The sequence below is a fragment of the Zootoca vivipara genome, chromosome 4 (assembly GCF_963506605.1).
Source record: "Zootoca vivipara chromosome 4, rZooViv1.1, whole genome shotgun sequence".
NCBI classification, from domain to species: Eukaryota; Metazoa; Chordata; class Lepidosauria; order Squamata; family Lacertidae; genus Zootoca; species Zootoca vivipara.
This window is the reverse complement of record NC_083279.1, coordinates 98,326,769-98,343,968: the sequence shown is the minus strand read 5'-3', so window position 1 is coordinate 98,343,968 and position 17,200 is coordinate 98,326,769. Positions and strand designations below refer to the sequence as shown.

The 17,200-nt window shown below is 48.5% G+C and overlaps 1 protein-coding gene across 1 annotated transcript; it reads right to left on the bottom strand.

Annotated features, from left to right (window-relative positions):
* Positions 1–2,449: 2,449 nt before the first annotated feature.
* On the bottom strand, positions 2,450–10,012 carry LOC118085477 (secreted frizzled-related protein 2-like). Its single transcript, XM_035116172.2, has 4 exons — positions 9,834–10,012; positions 5,975–6,492; positions 4,948–5,025; positions 2,450–3,312 (listed from the first exon to the last, which is right to left on the bottom strand). Exons 2-4 carry the CDS (start codon positions 6,483–6,485, stop codon positions 3,002–3,004), a joined length of 900 nt encoding a protein of 299 aa, XP_034972063.1. The 5' UTR covers positions 6,486–6,492; positions 9,834–10,012; the 3' UTR covers positions 2,450–3,001.
* Positions 10,013–17,200: the final 7,188 nt, after the last annotated feature.

The following is a 17,200-nucleotide window of genomic DNA, read 5'->3' as shown; positions in this document are numbered from 1 at the left end:
ATGCCAGCCGTCATTGGACAGATATAGTTTGCCATAAGGGGGTCATTCAGCGTGTGAAATTGAAGAGGCAACTACGGTATTATCTGGCGGTCATTTTATCATCAGAAGGGAATGGGGAGCGGGGCAGAGTGGGGATCCAAAAGGACGAAGAAACAACCTCATGTGTTTTGCAAAGAACTTTTGGGGGTAGGATCTGTGGGGGGCAGTTTAATAGAACGAGTAATAAACCAAATGGAATTGGTTTCCTCGTGGATTCTGAGCTCTGGGAGTGACCAAGAACCAGTGTTTAGACCCAGAGTGTCAGACTAAGACTTTGGAGAGGCCAGGGTTCAAATGCCCATTTGATCACTTGAAGCTCGCTGGGTGTGATGTTGGGGGCCAGTCCCTGCCTCTCAGCCTGCCCTACCTCACAGGGTTAAAGGTAAAGGTAAAGGGACCCCTGACCATTAGGTCCAGTCGTGACCGACTCTGGGGTTGCGCGCTCATCTCGCATTATTGGCCGAGGGAGCCGGCGTATAGCTTCCAAGTCATGTGGCCAGCATGACAAAGCCACTTCTGGCGAACCAGAGCAGCACATGGAAACGCCGTTTACCTTCCCGCTGTAGCGGTTCCTATTTATCTACTTGCATTTTGACGTGCTTTCGAACTGCTAGGTTGGCAGGAGCTGGGACCAAGCAACGGGAGCTCACCCCGTCACAGGGATTCGAACTGCCGACCTTCTGATCAGCAAGCCCTAGGCTCAGTGGTTTACCTCACAGGGTTATTGTGGGGATTAAATGAGGAGGGGGAGAATCGCGCACACCATGCTGGGGACACGGGGGGGGGGCAGCAGCTCTTACCTGCTCGATTGTGTCCCACCTGGAGGCTGGGATGCGGAGCCCCTCTTGACTCCCCTAGGCGTCTGGGGCGAGAGGCCGAGCGGAGCAGCAGCCCTCCTGCCGAGAGCCATAAATGATGGATGGTGTCACCTAAGCTGCCTCTTGGGTTTCGCTTCGCACCTGCCGTCATCCTGGCACAGGTGACAAGGCAGAGGGAGCTCCCCTTCTGAGGGAAAGGTGGAGGCCCTCCCCCCCCCCCGGGCAGCCTCTGCAGAAGCAAAATAAGCCACCTCGCAGGGTTACTGGGAGGATAAAAGGAGGGGAGCTAGATCAATGAACCCTTGCATGAATGGTGGTTTAACAAAATACAATTTTTTATTATGAGTATTTTGAAACAACAGGCATGCCCATACGTCCCAACAACGGAGTGAGCCCTTTTTGCATCTACGTTCTTGATTAGATTTTCAAAAACCAAATTCCTCAGTGCCAAAGAGCATAACTGGAAACACGTTGGAACAAATCTCATTTCGTCTCGACTGTTTCAGCTCCCTTTGAGAGGGGCCAGTTTCTCCTCCCCTGATCCCACCCAGAGGTCTGCGCTTGACCTGCTTCCTTTCAGCGGCTCCGAGGCTGAGATTAGCCCAGTCGGTGCATTTAGCCAGAACGCTGCGTGGAAAGGAGAAGCTGAGCCTGTTGAACTTCTGCCCGCCACTCACCTTCCACCATTATTGTTGCTATTTATTAAATTTGTCTGACTGCGGCGTCATGCTCGAGAACCACCACCAATGTTGTGGTGGCCAATGCCATCAGTTTGCAGGCTGGCTCACCGCCTCAGATTCCTTAAAAGACCCAGGCTGGCAGTGTAGCAGATAAGAGTGTCAGCACCTCCTCGGAGGAAAAGGTGGGATATAAATGGAATAAACAAATCATAAATAAGAGGAGCTCCACGGACGAAGAGGTGCTTTATGAACAGCCCCTGCCCAAGGTCTTAGAATCGTAGAGTTGGAAGAGACCACAAGGGCCATCCAGTCCAACCCCCTGCCGAGCAGGAAACACCATAAAAGCATTCTTGACATATGCCTGTCAAGCCTCTGCTTAAAGACCTCCAAAGAAGGAGACTCCACCACACTCCTTGGCAGCAAATTCCGCTGCCGAACAGCTCTTACTGTCAGGAAGTTCTTCCTAATGTTTAGGTGGAATCTTCTTTCTTGTAGTTTGAATCCATTGCTCCGTGTCTGCTTCTCTGGAGCAGCAGAAAACAATCTTTCTCCCTCCTCCATATGACATCCTTTAATATATTTGAACATGGCTATCATATCACCCCTTAACCTTCTCTTCTCCAGGCTAAACATAGCCAGCTCCCTAAGCCGTTCCTCCTAAGGCATCGTTTCCCGGCCTTTGACCCTGAGAGAGACACTTATTTGACTTGTAGAACACGTGTGCCTCTGAGTATGTGCAGAGTGCCTTTCACTGAGCTAGCCAGAGCCTGCTCCTCCGCTTTCTCTCAACACACGTCTGGGATGAGGCGATGGAGCGTCTGCTTCAGAGAGCTTCATTTCCGCTGAGCTTCATTCCCGTCCGACTGAGCTTCCCTCCCTCCCAGAAACCACGAAGGAACTTTCACAAACCAGCCGTATATTTATTGATTCATGTGTTAAAAGCAAACATTTTAGTGGATAAAGAAGCCACGAAATGCAAACACACAGTATAAAATGCTGGGTTTCGGGGGAAATATCACACACACACACCCAGTAGTCTACTAATTTGAGGCTGGGGAGGGACAAATGTCTTTTAACACTGCCATTTCCATGCAGATGAAAATTCTAATCCAAATGGAAGTATGGAATGGTGGCATCCTAGAGCCTGAAACTGGCTGTTTCTGGCGTCCAACCCCTGGCCGGTGAAGTTGCTCCCCCCCCCCATACCTACAGAAGGGTCATGGCTCCACCAGATATTTATCCAATATTAGATACCATATCCTAACACAATCTGGAGGAAGTGTCAGGCATGCCAGAAGCCCGGCTAAATCTAAACGCATTGTCTGGCTTGAATCATAGATGTGCAAAGTTGGAAGGGACCCCACAGGGTCATCCATCCCACCCCGCTGCGATGCAGGAATTCCACTGCAGAAGATAAATTGCAGAACCTGGTTATGGGAGGGGAGGAGGAAACGTTGCTGCCTCTTAACACTGCATTTTCCGCACGGCCCGGGTGAACTTCTTCAGCTCCTTCTCCCCCCGCCGCCACCTCCTGACCCAGGACAGGACGAGCCGGCCAGCTACCCTGTGCCCCATGGCAAGGACCACGGACCCAGGGCCTGCCGCTGCCACTTCCTCGCAGGAGCAAGCCTCTCCGCCAGTCAGCCACAGAACCGGCCTCTTCCGCTCTTCCTCTGACCAGCCGTCCTGCCTGTAAAGGGTGCGTCCCCGGAGCTCAGGGATCAGCTGGAGGTCCCCGTCGATGGCAGATGAAGATTTGATGCTCATTTTTAAGGCTGTGGGAGACAGGGAGACGCAGGGGGGAGGGACAGGGTTAATGGGAAGTCTCCTCTGCAAGTCGGGGGGTTTTCCGCCTCCTGTTTTGCCCACCTCGCTCCCTGCCGTCAAGGGTTGCCCCAGCAATTCCTGTGGCGTTTCTGGTCACCATTGGCTAGGACCCCCCCCCCACCTCCGTATGCCTCCTCATGAGGGCCGGATTTAGGTCTGAGGAGGCCCTGAGCTACTGAAGGTAATGGGGTCCTTTATATGTCCAGCTGTCCTTTGTCAACAGCAAATGGTCGCTGCTTTTTTGTGTGTGTTGAATATGCTATGGACCTAATAGGTATCTAAAGTCATTTGCACATAACATAATATGTATTTTATCAAAGTAATTGTTGAACTGCATTACAGTTAAGAAGAAGTACATTAATAGTGAAATAATTATTAAGCTCTAACTTTAAATGATTTTTTATTCATAACAAACTTAAGAATGCCAACACATTGGCATTTGGCAACAACAAAAGTTCCTTTAGAAACGCAATTTACAAAGACTAGTCTCTAGAAACTTTCTATAACATGAAATAATAATAGGTGTAAATATATGATGCAAACTACTAATAATTATAAATAGCAGAATGTAGGCACTCTATATATAGAAATGAGCAAACCAGTGATATTTTAGGGAGCAGGCTAGCATGACTCACATCCTAGGAGCCTACGCAACACAAAACACTGTTGCTGTGCGTAGCTTTTATTTTATTTGTTTTTTAATCTTATATTTTGGAAATGTACATCCTTTTAAAATTTGGGGGGGGCCCCAAGAGAGTGGGGCCCTAAGCTATAGCTTGTTTAGCTTATACGTAAATCCGGCACTGCTCCTCATAGAATTACAAGGTTGGGAGGGACCCAAGGGTCATTTAGTCCAACCCCCGCAATGCACGAGCCACGGCTAATTTGGGGCAGGCAGGCAGGGTTGTAGGTTGCTGATTATGTTCACATTCGTGGCTTGAAACACGGCAATATCATTCCATCCACTGTTGCTTTGCAAGCTGCATTTGCACAGAGAGGTGTTTTCTGTTATTTATTTATCAATCAAATTTATATACTACCAGCCATCTAAAGATCTCAGGGCGGTTCAAATCAGAAGGGGGGAGGGGTATGCCTTCAACCAATGTGCAGGACTTTTTTGGGGTGGCCTTTCCCGCAACCTCCCCCTGCCTGCCCGATGTTCACGAAGCTGTCAAATGCACCAGCATAATGGCTGTTATAGGGTGTCCACATTGTGGCTCACCCCGTATCCAGTTTTGTAATCAAATAGCAGCACTAGCCAAGAAACTACTAAACTGGTATGGATTTTGCCGAACGTCTTGCGAATGTGGCTTCAAAAATTAGATGCGGAATAATTGGTAATGGGAGCATATCCTGAGTCAATGCGCCAGTTGAAGAACATTTGTGAGTGCAATGAATGAATGGCCCTTCCACCTTCTCTCCCAAGGAACTACTTCTGGGGATCCCCCAGTAATTTGGGGTTGAAGGAGAAGAGAGGGAAGTGACATTGCACTTGTGGGCGTTTTTCCATTCACATGATTCTGCCCCCCCCCCGACATGCAACACCACTTTTCCCCGGCCAACACACAGAACGAGAGACTCACCAAAGTCCTGGCTGCAGACGTTCTCCAGGAATTCCTTCTCCCCGATCTCAGTATGCAGACAGGCCGCACACACTGTGTCTGGAGGAGCAAAGGGAATATACCCTAAATATACGCAGCTCCTTCAACCGTTCCTCATCAGGCATGTACCCCGAAGCCCTTGGTTCATCTTGGTCACCCTCCTCTGCACACCTTCCAGCTTCTCAGCATCCTTCTTAAACTGAGGTACCCAGAAATGGACGCTGCCTTTCCCAATTGAATCACAGCATACATCTGCTGATATCTGTCAGGGCAGGTAACCAATTGACTGAGTCACACTGACGCACTGATTTATTTTATGTACTGCATTTCTGTTTTGTCTATTGCACTTGGTTAGGGTGGTGCTGTGGTCTAAACCACAGAGCCTAGGGCTTGCCGATCAGAAGGTCGAACTCTCGTTGCTTTGGTCCCTGCTCCTGCCAACCTAGCAGCTCGGAAGCACGCCAAAGTGCAAGTAGATAAATAGGTACCGCTGCGGTGGGAAGATAAACGGCATTTCTGTGCGCTGCTCTGGTTTGCCAGGAGTGGCTTAGTCATGCTGGCCACATGACCTGGAAGCTGTACGCCAGCTCCCTTGGCCAATAAAGCGAGATGAGAGCTGCAACCCCAGAGTCGTCCGTGACTGGACCTAACAGTCAGGGGTCCCTTTACCTTTAAGGAAATAATATGTCCGACCTTCCTCTCCAAGGAGCTCAAGGTGGTGCACATACCGTAGTTCTTCCCCCTCCTCGTTTAAAACCCCAACAACAACCCTGCGAGGTAGATTGGGCTGAGAGAAGCTGGCGAAGGGTGCCCAGGGAGCTTCATGGCCGAGGGAGGGTGCGTGATTCGAACCCATGTCTCCCAAGTCCTTGTTAGACTCTCTGAGGGAAGCGATGAGGGGGAAAGGCAGCTCAGAGGGAAGGGAGGACCTGGCTGCTTGTAACCCACGGATGGACCTCCCTGGGGACTTTCCCACCCCAGCCACCCACCCCGCTCACCTCCCGCCTACCTTCTTTGGGGATCTGCACCCTGTCATCCGGGCCAGCCGGCGGGACGCAGAGCTCGTTCCCCCGGGGGAACCGGCTGCAGTTGAGCATCTCCGGCCAGGGGAAGCCAAAGGCAGCCATGACGGGCGTGCAGCCGTCCCGGACGGCCTCGCAGAGGGAGCGGCAGGGGAAGATAGGCTCGTCCAGCTCGCTGATGCAGACGGGGGCGAAGAGGGAGCAGAGGAACTTCTTGGTGTCTCGGTGGCACTGCTTGGTGAGGAGGGGCACCCAGGAGGCGGCCTGCTGCAGCGCCTCCTTCATGGTCTCGTGGCCCAGGAGGTTGGGCAAGCGCATCTCACTGTAGCCCACGCCGTGGCACAGGCTCATGCTGCTGGGCACGGGCTTGCAGCTGCTGCGGCGGCTGCTCAGTTGCGCCAGCTGGTGGGTGAAGGAGGGCGAGGAGGAGGAGCAGGAGGAGGGGAAGGAGCAGCTCCAGGCGGCCAGTAGGAGAGCAAGCGGGATCTGGACCTCCATCAGGAGCCTGGAGGGGAAAGAGAGAACTGCAGTGGTACCTTGGTACTCAAACTCTGAAAACCCGGAAGGAAGTGTTCCTTCCACCACAAAAGAACAGAAATGAAAACAAATCACTTCACATACAAAGAAATTTTCGCATATAAAATAAAATTCTTCCATATATTGGGACTTCTGTCATTCTCAATAGGGGTCCATCATTCTCTTGTTGAGTGCATATTTGCATATTTTAAAACTTATCATTAATTGCCCAAATTCTTGGTAGAATATATCATTGCAGAAGTTATTCAAAACATGTCAAATATTTTAACTGAGAACCATGTTCTTTTAAATATAATTTGAATAAATCCCATTCTTTGTTAAATTCTTGGTTTGTCTGATTCCTAATTTTCCCTGTCATCTTTGCCAAGTCTACATATTCAAATAACTTTGCCTGCCATTCCAATTTAGTTGGTATTTTATCTCCCTTCCATCACCTGACTATTAACATTCTCGCCACAGTCGTTGCGTACATAAATATCTTCCTTAATTCTTTCGGTATATCTACATCAATAATACCTAACAAGAAGGCTTCTGGCTTTTTGATTTGAACATTTTAAAAAGCTCATTAGAGATGATTTCCAAAAAGTTTTTTTTAAATCTTTATTACATTTCCACCACACATGATACATTGTCCCCTCTGATGCTTTACATCTCCAGCAAAGATTTGAGCTGGTTTTATACATTGTCGCCAGCTCACGGTGTAGCGTACCATTGGTAGAACATCTTCATATAATTTTCTTTTGAAGTATAGCATGCCATAAACTTTAAGTCATTTCACCAAAGCTTTTCCCATGATGCCATTCATAATAATTAGTATTATTAGATGATTACACCTGCCGTTATCTATTAAACGGCTCTGAGGGTGCGATCTTGGCACTGACAAAGCAGCCACACCAGGCAGGGATGGGAGAGAGGTTTGGGGGCTAAGCAAGGAGGAGGAAGGAAGGATCATTGGGGCAACAGTCACCAACCCACATAAGATAAGATAAGATATCTTTATTGTCATTGTCCCCTTGCGGGAACAACGAAATTACTCGGTTGCTACATCCACTCAGATAAAGCATTCCGCATAATCCAAAATTTAAAAACCTAATTAAAAACAGTAAATATAATACAAATAACAAGTAAAATAAGATGACTTCAAAGTCCAGGCTTTCCATTTACGGTAAGGCCAAAATCACTCTAGAGAAGAAACTGTTCCTGAGACGGCTCGTTCTTGCCTGCATAGTTCTATATCTATATCTATTTCAGCAGGAGCTGAAAGAAATGGTGACCAGGGTGCGTTGGATCTCTTGATATGTCTAGCGCTTTTCTATGGCACCTGGTGGTATAGATTTGTTCTAAGGTGGAGAGTGGGCAGCCAACAATTCTCTCTGCTGTTTTAATAATTCTACACAGCCCTGCTCTGTCCTGAGAAGTACAGCTTCCGTACCACACACATAAACCGTACGTGAGCACGCTCTGTATGGCACAGTGATAGAAGGAAAGCAGCAGCTTTTGCGGAAGATGGTTTTTCCTTAAAATTCTCAAAAAATACAGTCTCTGCTGCGCCTTATTCACAAGCCCCCTTGTATTAACACTCCAGGACAGATCCTCCTGTAACTCAATGCCTAGAAATCTAAACGTCCCATGATGCCTGATTAAGTTTTCCCATGGGCAAATATAGCCAGGTCCCTGCCGCCATGGAGCTTACAGAAAAGGGCTTGGTTCAAGAAGCAGGGGAAGCAGGGGATGAGTCGTGTTTGTGTGCTATTCTAGGCATGGGGAGCAGGAGGGCAGAAGTCATGAGACATGGACCATAGCACGCCAGGCACTCCTGCCTTCCACTGCCTCCCGCAGTTTGGTCAAACTTATGTTCGTAGCTTCGAGAACACTGTCCAACCATCTCGTCCTCTGTCGTCCCCTTCTCCTAGTGCCCTCCATCTTTCCCAACATCAGGGTCTTTTCCAGGGAGTCTTCTCTTCTCATGAGGTGTCCAAAGCGATCCTTCATGGATCACTGCCTTGTCGTGGCGAAGGGGCTTGAATAACTCGGAGAAGCTATGAGCTATGCCATGCAGGGCCACCCAGGATGGACAGGTCATAGGGGAGAGTTTTGACTAAACGTGATCCACCTGGAGAAGGAACTGGCAAGCCACTATAGTATCCCTGCCAAGAAAACTCCATGGACAAAGACAACAGGCAAGGAGACAAAGAGGGTTCAGCAAAGCAGGGAAGTGGAGTCAGGCAGAAATGCCACTGGGAGAGAACAATGTGCTATTAGAAGGTGGGGAGTTAAATATCTGGCATGCAGTGGATATTTCATGCATTGTTTTCCAGGCTTGTTACCTTCTTTCCTTCCTCTAGCCCAGGCTTCCTCAAACTCGGCCCTCCAGATGTATTGAGACTACAATTCCCATCATCCCTGGCCACTGGTCCTGCTAGCTAGAGATCATGGGAGTTGTAGGCCAAAAACATCTGGAGGGCCGAGTTTGAGGAAGCCTGATCTAGCCAGTTGGTTAGAGCCTTGTGCTGGTAACGCCAAGGTTGCAGGTTCGATCCCCATATGGGACAGCTGCATATTCCTGCATTGCGGGGGGTTGGACTGGATGGTCTTCAAGGTCCCCTTCCAACTCTGAAATTCTATGTGCTACCCCATAAGGGAAAAGGAACAGTTTTTTCTTATATTCTTATATCCTTATATTTTTCATATTCCCTCGCTGTGAGAAGCCAAGTTACAGGGAACCAGGCAGAGGGCCTTCTCGGTAGTGGCACCCGCCCTGTGGAACGCCCTCCCACCAGATGTCAAAGAGAAAAACTACCACCAGACTTTTAGAGGACATCGGAAGACAGCCCTCTTTAGGGAAACTTTTAATGTTTAATAAATTATTGTATTTTAATACTTCTGTTAGAAGCCGCCCAGAGTGGCTGGGGAAACTCAGCCAGATGGGCGGGGTATAAATAATAAATTGTTGTTGTTGTTGTAACATATGGTTCCCTTAGCCCAGCATTCCCCTTTAGACATTGGTCCATTTGGCTCCGAATTGCCCACCCAGCCTGGCAGTGCCCCCCCCCGGGCTTTGTGGAGAGGAGCAGTCCCAGCCCTACCTGGAGAGGCGTGGGGTGGGGTTGGGGTACGAACTTGGTTCCTCCTTCTGCACGCCAAGCAGATGCCCCCCTGCCTCTGAGCAACAAACTCCCTTTCTGCAGATCCGCAATTTGCGCCTGGTTCCAAGCTCGCAAGCTTCCCCCCCAGTCTGCTTCACCCCTTTACCCTCCGTCTGACTTTCACCCCCCCTTAGAAGAGCCCCCCCCCAATTTAAGGTTTTACCTGGCTGGGTCTGGCTGGGCAGGAAGCCTTCCTGAAGAAGTCAGGATGTTTTCAGCTCCTCTGGAAAGGAGAGAGGTTGCAGGAACAGCCAGGGATGCGTTTGGTCTTGAATGAGCAAGACGCGGGAATTTAACTGCAGGGAATCCGGTGGGGCTCACAAAAGGGCTGTAAAAGGCGGAGGGGGGGGGAAACCCACCCCACCCTGTAATTATACCTTAGTTCTCTCTCCAGAACAATAAACTTAGATCTGGAGGCTGTTTGTTCCCCCCCACCCCACCCACTCAAAATGACGTCCTCCCCCCTCCTTCTCCTCCTAGCTTTGGCTAAGGAACATATGCCATGCTAAATGGTTTCTGCCTTGGAAAGCAAAAAAAGAAAATAAGCAAAAGCCACTATCTCTCCCAGCCATCAGGAAAAAGAGGTTGAAAACTTCAAGAGAAGAGAGGGAGGGAGACCCCAGACAGCAATACATTTCCTTAAAAGCCTAGATAAGGAGGAATTTGCTTCTCAAAAGCTGCTTCCTCTTGCCCCCAAGCACATTTAGTCTGCATACTTCGTCTGACATCTATCCCACTTCAGTGGGGCTTCCTCCCACTTGAGCATGTCTAGGATCTCCGCCTTACAATCACTAATTTTCCTCTTTTCTCTTGCCAAGGTGCATAAGTCAATTAGCGAAATCTACCCTGCAGGGGAGCATTGGGATGTGGGTGGCGCTGTGGTCCAAACCACTGAGCCTAGGGCTTGCCGATCAGAAGGATGGCAGTTCGAATCCCCATGGCGGGGTGAGCTCCCGTTGCTCGGTCCCTGCTCCTGCCAACCTAGCAGTTCAAAAGCACGCCAAAAAGTGCAAGTAGATAAATACGGTAGGTACCGCTCCAGCAGGAAGGTAAACGGCATTTCCACGTGCTGCTCTGGTTCGCCAGAAGCGGCTTAGTCATGCTGGCCACATGACCCGGAAGCTGTACGCCGGCTCCCTCGGCCGGTAAAGCGAGATGAGCGCTGCAACCCCAGAGTCGGTCACGACTGGACCTAATGGTCAGGGGTCCCTTTACCTTTACCCTGGAGGGAAGTCCAATATCTACATGAATAATAATGATAATAATAATAATCTGGGCGGCTTCCTACAAAGATTAAAATACATTAAAATGTCACACATTTAAAACTTCCCTAAACAGGGCTGCCTTCAGATGTTTTCTAAATGTCAGGTAGTTGTTTATCTCTTTGACATCTGATGGGAGGGCGTTCCACAGGGTGGGTGTGGAAGGCTCTCTGCCTTGTTTCCTGTAGCTTTGCTTCTTAAAGTGAGGGAACTGCCAGAAGGCCCTCGGTGGTGGACTTCGGTGTCCAGGCAGAACGATGGGAGTGGAGACGCTCCTTCAGGTACACTGGGCTGAGGCTGTATAGGGCTCCAAAAGGAGCGCTCCGAATTGAGAGTGAATGCGTGGGAAAATGGCAAATGCAATTCAGTGCGAACAAGTTTAAAATGATGTGTGTGGGTGCAAAAATAAAATAAAATCCTAATTTCACATTTTGACTCACGGCGCCTGAAGTGGTGGTGATGGACCAGGAATAGGAGCTTGGCTTCACAGCAGAGAGCTCAGTGAAGATGCCAACCCAGTGAAACAGGCAAATTCCATGCTAGGGATAATTAGGAAAGACAATTAAAACTTCCGATATCACAGTGCCATTATGCGAGTCTATTGTGTGACCGCATTTTGAGTACTGTGTACAGTGTTGCTCGCTTTGCCTCTAAAATATTATTGTGGAGTTGGAAAAGGTTCAGAAAGCGGCGACCAAAATGATAGAGTGACTCTCCTATGAAAAGAAGTCTGCTTTGAGACTTTGTAGTTTAGAGGAAAGGCGAGCCTGAGACAGCATGGCAAAGGTTTATGAAGTTATGCCAAGAGGAAGTGGACAGAATAAAGTTGTTCTCCCTCTCTCATAATACTGGAACCGGTGGACATTCGGTGAAGCTGAATGTTGGGAAATCCAGGACAGATAAAAAAGGGACTTCATCATGCAACTGTGGAACTCTCTCCCACAGGAAATAGTGACGGCCACCGACCTGGATGGCTTTAAAAGAGGACTAAGCAAGTTGATGGAGAAGGCAGCCAAAGGCTAGTAGCCACAATGGCTTAGTGGCCAGAGGCTGTATGTCTCTGAATATCATTTGCAGGTGGGGAATATCGCAGGTGGGGAGAATAATCTTGCGCTGCCTGGAGTCTTGCTTGTATATTTTCCACAGGCGTTAGGCTGGCCACGGTGAAAGCAGGAGACTGTATTAAATGGCCTCTTCTTGTGTTCTTACGGCAATGCTTAAAAATGTGAGGACAACGTGCAGTGGAGAGGGAAGGTCAGTTAACTGGAATAAGGGCTGATGAACTTGTGTACATAAAGATTAAAGGACAAAGGAATTCATTCGTGGAGAAGAAGACGTGATACTTGTCATGTTTCGGTTCATCATCTTGAGTCAACATCAAATACTGCTGTTCTTTTCCAAACTATATACAGTGGTACCTTGGTTCTTAAACACCTTGGTTCCCAAACACCGAAAACCCGGAAGTAAGTGTTCTGGTTTTCAAACATTTTTCGGAAGCCGAACGTCCGATGTAGCTGTCGGCTATTGTTTCCGGGGCGCTTGCACCAATCAGAAGCTGCCCCTTGGTTTTTGAACATTTCAGAAGTCAAACGGACTTCTGGAAAATATTAAGTTTGGTGCTTTTGTTTTTGCTATTGATTTTGTGCTTTTATTTTTGAGGATTTTTCAGTCAATTTGTTTTTGTGACTGTGTGGAACCCAGTTCAGCTATTGATGGATTGATTGTGTGACTGTGGAAATGGATAAAAGCCCCCCATCCAAACAATGACTATCATCAGTGCAGGTAATAAAAAAATTAATTTTAATCTTTATCATCTACAATACTGTCTTATTTATTTTATAGTATAGAACATTGATTATTGCTTTCATTTATGGGTCAATAAATCAGGAAATCAGCCCTGAGTGCTCACTGGAAGGACAGATCCTGAAGCTGAGGCTCCAATACTTTGGCCACCTCATGAGAAGAGAAGACTCCCTGGAAAAGACCCTGATGTTGGGAAAGATTGAGGGCACAAGGAGAAGGGGACGACAGAGGACGAGATGCTTGGACAGTGTTCTCGAAGCTACCAACATGAGTTTGACCAAACTGCAGGAGGCAGTGGAAGACAGGAGTGCCTGGCGTGCTATGGTCCATGGGGTCATGAAGAGTCGGACACGACTAAACAACTAAACAACAACATGGGTCAATGGTCTCATTAGATAGTAAAATCCATGCTTTGGCCCAGCCGCTTCATCAGCTCTGAATCTACTTGTACTTGTCCTCCGCTCTTCCTCAGTAGCATGTTGGACGCCTTCCGACCCGAGGGGCTCATCTTCCAGCGTCATAACTTTTATATGCCTGTTGTCTTTGTCCATGGAGTTTTCTTGGCAGGGATACTGGAGTGGCTTGCCAGTTCCTTCTCCAGGTGGATCACGTTTAGTCAAAACTCTCCACTATGACCTGTCCATCTTGGGTGGCCCTGCATGGCATAGCATAGCTCATAGCTTCTCTGAGTTATTCAAGCCCCTTCGCCACGACAAGGCATTGATCCATGAAGGGGGGTGATGGGATTAGGCTTGGCCAACCAAGTGCCTCTTGGCACTTCCTGGAGTCCCTTTTCAAGGGCAAAAAAGCATTGCAATGGAGGAAACTGGAGTTGATTTTATATGATTTTAAAAACTAGGTAACTTCCCTGAGCTGTCAAGTCGAAAGGATACATTTATACATAATATTTATAACATTTCATAGAATCATAGAATCATAGAGTTGGAAGAGACCACAAGGGCCATCCAGTCCAACCCCCTGCCAAGCAGGAAACACCATCAAAGCATTCTTGACATATGCCTGTCAAGCCTCTGCTTAAAGACCTCCAAAGAAGGAGACTCCACCACACTTCTTGGCAGCAAATTCCACTGCCGAACAGCTCTTACTGTCAGGAAGTTCTTCCTAATGTTTAGGTGGAATCTTCTTTCTTGAAGTTTGAATCCATTGCTCCGTGTCCGCTTCTCTGGAGCAGCAGAAAACAACCTTTCACCCTCCTTCATATGACATCCTTTCATATATTTGAACATGGCTATCATATCACCCCTTAACCTTCTCTTCTCCAGGCTAAACATACCCAGCTCCCTAAGCCGTTCCTCATAAGGCATTGTTTCCAGGCCTTTGACCATTTTGGTTGCCCTCTTCTGGACACGTTCCAGCTTGTCAGTATCCTTCTTGAACTGTGGTGCCCAGAACTGGACACAGTACTCCAGGTGAGGTCTGACCAGAGCAGAAGCGCATTTAACAACTTTAAAGATGTGCGCCCCCCCCCCGGTGATTTCCATAACAGGTGGCAAACACCTCTGTGGACTATTGAAGCGCATCTGACATGGACTGTACTCCACGAAAACTTAGGCTATAACGTCACACGCCACCCCAGTCTCCAAGGGGAAGGGGACTCCAGGGTTCTGTTTCCTTTGGAAGAGGCCAGTGGAGACCTCTGTGTCTTTAAGATGTGTGGTTTAACTTACACATATATACAACCGGAGCATAGGATGGAGGGGCTTACAGTGCTAGCACTCCCCTGGCTGGGTTCCCCCTTGGTTTTTCCAGGGGAGCCCCAGGGGAGCGCAAGACACCTTGCTCTGTCCTGCAGCTTCCAGCCCTTTTTCACTCTCTCACATGTTAGGGCAAAATTCTGGGTGTGAGAATGCTCAGCCACCCAGCTCATCAGGCAAGGGCCTGTGGTCGTTGCGGAGTATAAAAGGAAGGAGTCCAGCCACGATCCGGAGCAAACAGCAAGGTTTATTACTGCGCAGCAGGTTCAATGCCAGACTGAACACCGTGAACAGGGCTGCAAGAACTTTTAAAAGTTCCCACCACCATCCCATAATGCACATCGAAAGCATCATACATACATCACTTGTGACAGGGTAAAACGTCAGAAAAGGGGAAGGTGCAAGGGGCATTAGCATACAGGTAAACAGGAGGTTCCTGCCAACCTAGCAGTTCGAAAGCATGTCAAAATGCAAGTAGATAAATAGGAACCGCTACAGCGGGAAGGTAAACGGCGTTTCCATGTGCTGCTCTGGTTTGCCAGAAGCGGCTTTGTCATGCTGGCCACATGACCTGGAAGCTATACGGCCAATCATGCGAGATGAGCGCGCAACCCCAGAGTCGGTCACGACTGGACCTAATGGTCAGGGGTCCCTTTACCTTTAAACAGGAGGTAAACAGGATTAACATAAGGTAACAATGCACGATGTCCCCGGACATTGTTAAGCAAGTACCAGTAAGTATCTGGGAGGGGATCCTTGAGTACCTGGCGGGAAAAACAATGGGTCCAGGTGTGAGTATTGCCTCTGGCTTCGGAGGGTCGGGAATGGCAGGGGATGGTACCTGAATGCATTATGGATGTGCAGAGGAGCACCACCCTGGCTACCTGACCTCTTGCTTAAAGGATTATGGCTGTTCCCTGCATCCCTGAGAACCCTTGGCCAGAGTCGCAAAAGGGGGTTTCATTTAGAAATAAAGATACACTGTATTCATTCATAAAGAAATATGGTTACATAGAGTCTCGGGCAACAGAGAAAGGGTAGGAATTTGTTGTTGTTTAGTCGTTTAGTCGTGTCCGACTCTTCGTGACCCCATGGACCATAGCACGCCAGGCACTCCTGTCTTGCACTGCCTCCCGCAGTTTGGTCAAACTCATGTTCGTAGCTTCGAGAACACTGTCCAACCATCTTGTCCTCTGTCGTCCCCTTCTCCTAGTGCCCTCAATCTTTCCCAACATCAGGGTCTTTTCCAAGGATTCTTCTCTTCTCATGAGGTGGCCAAAGTATTGGAGCCTCAGCTTCACGATCTGTCCTTCCAGGGAGCACTCAGGGCTGATTTCCTTAAGAATGGATAGGTTTGATCTTCTTGCAGTCCATGGGACTCTCAAGAGTCTCCTCCAGCACCATAATTCAAAAGCATCAATTCTTCGGCGATCAGCCTTCTTTATGCTCCAGCTCTCACTTCCATACATCACTACTGGGAAAACCATAGCTTTAACTATACGGACCTTTGTCGGCAAGGTGATGTCTCTGCTTTTTAAGATGCTGTCTAGGTTTGTCATTGCTTTTCTCCCAAGAAGCAGGCGTCTTTTAATTTCATGACTGCTGTCACCATCTGCAGTGATCAAGGAGCCCAATAAAGTAAAATCTCTCACTGCCTCCATTTCTTCCCCTTCTATTTGCCAGGAGGTGATGGGATGTGCAGAGGAGCACCACCCTGGCTACCTGACCTCTTGCTTAAAGGATTATGGCTGTTCCCTGCATCCCTGAGAACCCTTGGCCAGAGTCGCAAAAGGGGGTTTCATTTAGAAATAAAGATACACTGTATTCATTCATAAAGAAATATGGTTACATAGAGTCTCAGGCAACAGAGAAAGGGTAGGAAAGGGAGCCTTTATTACACAGGGCTTGATCTTGAGGGGGTTCGTGTTGGTGCGATACTAGAGTGGTGTTGTAGGATCAGACGGGGTCCCCTTGAGGGCATTTGTGCCAATCTTGATTCCCAAATGAAGCCTCGTTTGGGTACCCCCCCCCCTATAAAATTCCCTAACACACACAACAACCCCAGCTATCCTTCTTCCATCTACCAGCCAAGTGAAGGGAATGGGGGAGATGCCTACCCCCCCTTCCCCAGAGAGTACCATCATTGCAGCTCTTGAAACCTGGCGCATTCTTTGAGATGCCATTAAGCTGGCTAGCCAAAGCCATCCCCTTAACAAAGGAACTGGTTTGGCAGGCTCCGCTGCCTTTCCTACTCAGTTCTAACCCTTGCTGGATGGAGGATCACAGGCCTGGAAGGGATCCAGGTAACCCCCCCCCCAAAAAAAAAACCACACCCTGTTGCAGCCTTATTGCTGATAAGGGTCCTTTGAGTTGCGTTTAATAAATAATAAATCTGCGTTTAAAGTGCCACTGGAAGCTTTGTCATCTAAGTATGTGACTAAACACAGACCACAAAGCATAATGATCTTCCTTTTTTGCTTTTAACTTCCAGCCAGAGGAAGAGTTCTGGAAAGCTTGTCCGCTGTTAAGTCATCTTTTGCTTTGTGCTAAGAGATTTTATATGCCTGTTGTCTTTGTCCATGGAGTTTTCTTGGCAGGGATACTGCAGTGGCTTGCCAGTTCCTTCTCCAGGTGGATCACGTTTAGTCAAAACTCTCCGCTATGACCTGTCCATCTTGGGTAGCCCTGCATGGCATAGCTCAGGCATCCCCAAACTGCGGCCCTCCAGATGTTTTGGCCTACAACTCCCA

What these genes read in the sequence shown, in the direction of transcription:
- LOC118085477 (XM_035116172.2), bottom strand. Translation starts at nt 6,485, where the DNA reads ATGGAGGTCCAGATCCCGCTTGCTCTCCTACTGGCCGCCTGGAGCTGC. An exon ending in GGTGCAGATCCCCAAAGAAG is followed by an intron (nt 5,026 to 5,974) that starts GTAGGCGGGAGG and finishes TTGCTCCTCCAG; the next exon opens with ACACAGTGTGTGCGGCCTGT. An exon ending in CGTCTGCAGCCAGGACTTTG is followed by an intron (nt 3,313 to 4,947) that starts GTGAGTCTCTCG and finishes TGTCTCCCACAG; the next exon opens with CCTTAAAAATGAGCATCAAA.